The sequence below is a fragment of the Montipora foliosa genome, unplaced genomic scaffold (assembly GCF_036669935.1).
Source record: "Montipora foliosa isolate CH-2021 unplaced genomic scaffold, ASM3666993v2 scaffold_420, whole genome shotgun sequence".
Lineage (NCBI taxonomy): Eukaryota > Metazoa > Cnidaria > Anthozoa > Scleractinia > Acroporidae > Montipora > Montipora foliosa.
In genome coordinates this window covers 1,076,872-1,081,871 of record NW_027179724.1, presented here as the reverse complement: position 1 = coordinate 1,081,871, position 5,000 = coordinate 1,076,872, and the positions used below count along the sequence as shown (strand labels likewise).

Here is a 5,000-nt window from a genome sequence, read left to right as displayed (position 1 = left end):
ATCTTATTTTGTCCAAGATTGTAGTTCCAGTCTAATACTGAGAATACGAATATGGGCTATTGAGGATGGTAGACTGATCACTTTCCAGGAACAAAAATGGGGATTACTAACTTTATTTTCCAAATAGAAGAATTTAACGACAAGACAAACGTGTTTTTAGATGGCTCTCCTGTTGCTATGGTTACGTAACGTCACGTCATTTTGTTACCCAATAATTGCTGTTTCACATGGTATCATAATAAAGCTGTTTGGTGATACAGCGTGGTAGAGTCAATCCTGTGAAAGGATTCCCTTTGTTAATCGCCCGAAAAGGGGCTCAAATCGCTTGTTAGGGAGCAATTTGCAGTGCTTCTTACAGAAAACAGGGAAGGGTTGGAATTTAATAACTTTATTTAAGTGTCAATAAATTTAGCACTAAAGCGCTAATTGGGGACAGCAATGAAATTAACACAAATCAAATCAACTATTGGTTTTTGTGGAGAGGGGAAAACCGGAGTATCCGGAGAAAGACCTCTCAGAGCGGAGAAGAGAACCAACAAACTCAACCCACATATGACCGCGAATCTGGGAATCGAACCAGGGCCTCATTGGTGGAAGGCAAGTGATCTCATCACTGCGCCAGCCCTGCTCCCCCAACAAAACAAATAAGCTGTCATCAAGCACAGTTGCAAGTAAACAAAAATCACAAAGCCATGTTACTTGTTGGCAAATAGGTAGCTACATTCCTGTCTCCCAGTCTCCGTTGTATCACTGACGTTTACCAGTTCCCATGAATGAAGTGTTTCTGTTTGAAGAACAAACTAATTTAATATTATAATTTGATATTCAATTATAACCATTCGGGGCCAAAAATCAACATGATCACAGAAAAGCTACAAATAGCAAATATGGGGCTAAATTAAACTCTTGGCTATGACTTGACTGATCAAAATGCAAGCGGTTTCTGGTATTGCTGTGTATGCAGTCGAGTCAATTCGAAAGTTTGTTTTCAACGTTTATTGTGCCTTTTTCAAGTGTTTTTAGAGGATAAGTGATTAAGTGTATTATACACTACAAACTTCAGTATATGTGTAAAAGGAAAAGCGTGAAAAACGGTTAGTGTTTGAGAGGAGCAGTAGAGGAATGAGGAATGCAAGACGCCTAAGTTAGGCGGACGAGCGATTGAAAGCTACAGTAGTCCTGGTGTACTTAGTGAGAAATTGAAACATTATGTAACAATAAATGTTGCTGTGTTGTTTTTAAGTTTGGGGGAACAGAGTCAAAAAGTTACCATCAGTCATCCAGCAGTAATCTCGAATGACGAGTGACGATGCGGGGATAACTGTTTTGAACTTGATTTCATCCACAGACTTAACTGGAGTCGACTGCGAAAAATCAATGAAGTGTTAGAGAGAAAAAATACGATGTGCTCTGAGAAAATAACAAACAATGCACCACTGACAAAGTACACAGGTAAAAAATGAAGTTTGAAAGGCTCTGTAAACTCACTCTTTCTTTATCCTTCTTTTTGTGTTTACGTTCCACGTGAAGAAGGATAATAGCTTTTTCAAATACTGACAAACAAAAAAGGAAAAAAATAAACAAACGTAAACGACATCAATGTAGGCCCAATTTACAAAAAGCAATAGACCATTTTACAGTTTAATCAGGAAAAACCTATTTCGGATCCACTTTCAACACACTAATTTACATATGCGATCTCATAAAACTGAGGACAGTTAACTTATCAATTCCAAGAGTGAGTGGAATTAGCGCGTTACTATATGAAGAATGAAGCAATTCAAAATGTTATACAGCAATCGACTGACGAAGTCATTGGTCGAAACTAGTTTTAAATCGCATATGTGGATTATGCGGGGATCAACTCGAGACTTCAACATCCCCCCACCTCCGGGCAAAGCCCGGGAATTTGAACTTTTGAAGATTGGATCGTTCAAATTCCCGCCCCCTCGGGCCAAAATGGTGTTTAAATGCCCTACCTTATCACCCTATCGTCGGATTTGTCTGTCATACCCTACTAAAAAAGAATCGTTGTCGGCTCCTGTCTTCTTTAATAAAGACCTTATTTGTGAGCCAATCGCTCACAAATGCTAGATCTCTTCCTTTAAACTCCTCCATCTCGTCCAAACACGTGTTTATAGCAGTTAGCGACTTCGGCGCCCGAAAAAAAAATCATTAGAAACCTGACACATCCGGTTCAATTTTCCCCACCCAACGCAGGCAAAGGTCAAATTCCCCACTCCCCGGGCACGGAAGATAGTCAAATGCCCGGGATTGGCCCGGAAGGGGGGGGGGGGAGTTGAAGCTTCGATTTGATCGGCGCATTAGTGTGTTGAAAGAAGATCCGAAACCGGTTTTTCCTGACTGAAGTGACTTTAAGTAATACTTGCTTGGCTTCGATTTCACAGAAGCTTTTTACAGATGTGTGCTTAGTTACCTCGCCTAAGAATGAAAGTGAGCCTAGAGTTGTCAACCTCACTGCTTTTCTTATGTAAATTCCAACTAATTAGCACGAGAATAAGAAAAGCGGGGAGGTCTGCATCATAACGAGGTCAATTCTAGCCTTACTTTCATTTAAGGACGTTTGCGCGAAAATCTTCCCACATTGAAATTTGTTTCATTTCCCGCCTGAAGTTACGTCATAAATTACTTAATCCAAAAGAAGAAAAACTTAGGGGGTCACCGACTTTGTTTAGGAGATAAAGGCAGGGGAAAAATGCCCTAATTTCGATAGATGGGTCATCATAACGTGATGTAGCCTCATCTACTCATCCGTTGAAAATCATAAAAATAATATGTTAGAGTGAACGTTTCTGTGCATAGAAATATAGCCGTGGGATTTTTACATAATTGCATGCCGCTGGGGATGTCGTTAACAGTAGAGTCAATCCTCAACGAGCGTTTTCGCAAGCGCTACCTGTTGTAACCACATCCGGAACTCAGGACAAAAGGAAAGAAAAATTTTAAAAAAAGGTAACTTCTTACAATGTGATTTTTTTCAATTCATCATATTTTGTAGATTGTAAGAAGAGCAAGTGATTCATGTCTTAAAAAATAGGGGTCACCGACGATCTAAACGAGTAAAATCGATGTGATGTTGCGAAGCTCTTGAAAAATTTAGTTTGTCACGATTTTGCGTGACCTGTCGGGGAAGGGCTGGAACCCAAGACAGGATCGATCGATGAAAGGTTTTTGCAAAAGAAAAAACTTTCTCGAGCATAGCAACGAAGATTCAAGCAGAGGTTATCTTTATTTGGTTAGTGTTTGTATCATATCTCTCCATTCCAGTCTTTCTCATCTTCTGGAGTGTGGTTTTTGGTGAAATATAATCTCTGGCTGTTTCCTCTTAGGCCCGCACTATTCAAGTGCATAAGGAGGAGAAGATAATCCTGCTCTATTTTCATGAAAGTAAAGGAAAAGAACTTCAAAGACATGCATTTATTTTGAACTAAGAAGTTCGTAACGTAATAGAAACATTTTTCAAAACCAACCCCATTTATAAATGTACGCAACGTCGCTGACTAAAACTAACCTTCCTCGAGTTTTCAAAACTTTTAACCACTACTCGATTAGCGACCTTTTCCCCAGCCTCCCAGTCCTTTCTCTTTTACGTTTCACGATGAATTGGAAATAAATGTGCCATTCTTTAGCCGACCTGGAAATTTTTCCCCGGCGTTTTGTCGCCATAAGATCTTAACTAATCCACTACTTGCACAATCCCATAATACACCTCTATTACCCCCCAAAAATCTGCATAACCATTGTTTGCAATTTCTCCTCGGACATGAAGATGTCCCAAAAGAAGTCGAAAACAATACCTATGCAGATTTTGGGGGGGCAAAAGAGGTGTATTATGGGATTGTGCAAGTAGTGAATGCTTTAAGTAATGCGTTACATATTACAGTCGCGTTACGTGCGCAGCAAAAGTTGCGCACAAACAATTAGCGCGAACGTCCTTAAAGGCCAGCCGTGCATATGGCGGCGGCTACTAAAATTTAAATTGACCAATCAGAATTCAACGACCGGAAAAAACTGTGCCATCCGACGTCACATCAATTGTTCGCAATTAACTGTGCCAGAAAAACATTTAAAAGATTTTGTGACAACTTTTTCGTCAACAAACTGTTGTGCTTTGGCTGTTATTTGTGCTATTTTAATACGAATTTAGTCTAATAGAGTGTAAGAAGACGTCATAACTGTATTGATAATGTATTTATTTGTGTTAACTTCGCGAAAAAAGACTTTGACGACGTCCTTTCTACAGGGTAGACTGACAACAACGTCCTTTACGAACACGAAATGAACCGTTTCCGGAGAAAGGGCAAAGGATTGACAGGATCGCACAGTTTTGACTGCCGAGCGCACTTAGAGCGCGGGTTCCGTATGCACGGAGGTAACAAAGCACATAACTGTACAAAGGAATAAAGAGGGTAGTTTCTAAAGAAAATGTGGTGCTGCGTCGGTGGGGAAGTAGTATACAAAATTTTGGTTTTATCAACGGAGTTGATAATGTAAATTGACCACCGTACAGGGCTTCTAAAAGCCCAGAGGTCTATTGTACCGAAAGGGTGGCAAATGTTCGGACCGGAAATGAAGGAAAGATGCATGTTGTGATGACGACGTAGGGAATGAAGAAGCTGCCGCTAACAGGAGTCGACCCCGCAACTTTTGGATGCTTTACCACTGAGAAATAGGAGACTCGTGGAAGATAGGCCATTAAACTAGGGTGATGGACTCTTGGTGCAGGGATGGCGCAGTGGTGAGAGCACTCGCCTCCCACCAATGTGGCCCGGGTTCGATTCCCAGACTCGGCGTCATATGTGGGTTGAGTTTGTTGGTTCCCTACTCTGTACCGAGAGGTTTTCTCCGGGTACTCCGCTTTCCCCTCTCCTCCAAAACCAACATTTGACTTGATTTGTGTTAATTGTTAATTTCAATTTACAGTGTCCCCAATTAGTGCTTCAGCGCTAGAACGACAAGACACTTAAATAAAGTTCCTT

General features: G+C 40.7%; 2 protein-coding genes across 2 annotated transcripts in view; one reads left to right on the top strand and one right to left on the bottom strand.

The window, feature by feature from the left end:
• LOC137988531 (uncharacterized) overlaps positions 1 to 5,000 on the top strand; it is a gene marked incomplete at its 5' end in the record, with an annotated part of 670,231 nt that overhangs the window by 372,381 nt on the left and 292,850 nt on the right. The window lies entirely within an intron of this gene.
• The window catches only part of LOC137988488 (protein still life, isoforms C/SIF type 2-like), a 74,751-nt gene that overhangs the window by 2,282 nt on the left and 67,469 nt on the right, over positions 1 to 5,000 (bottom strand). Inside the window, exons 17-19 of the mRNA XM_068834489.1 lie at positions 1,489 to 1,553; positions 1,271 to 1,364; positions 700 to 784 (exon numbers count right to left, since the gene is read on the bottom strand). Coding sequence (XP_068690590.1) covers positions 700 to 784; positions 1,271 to 1,364; positions 1,489 to 1,553 — 244 coding nt within the window. The remainder of the gene's footprint in view (positions 1 to 699; positions 785 to 1,270; positions 1,365 to 1,488; positions 1,554 to 5,000) is intronic.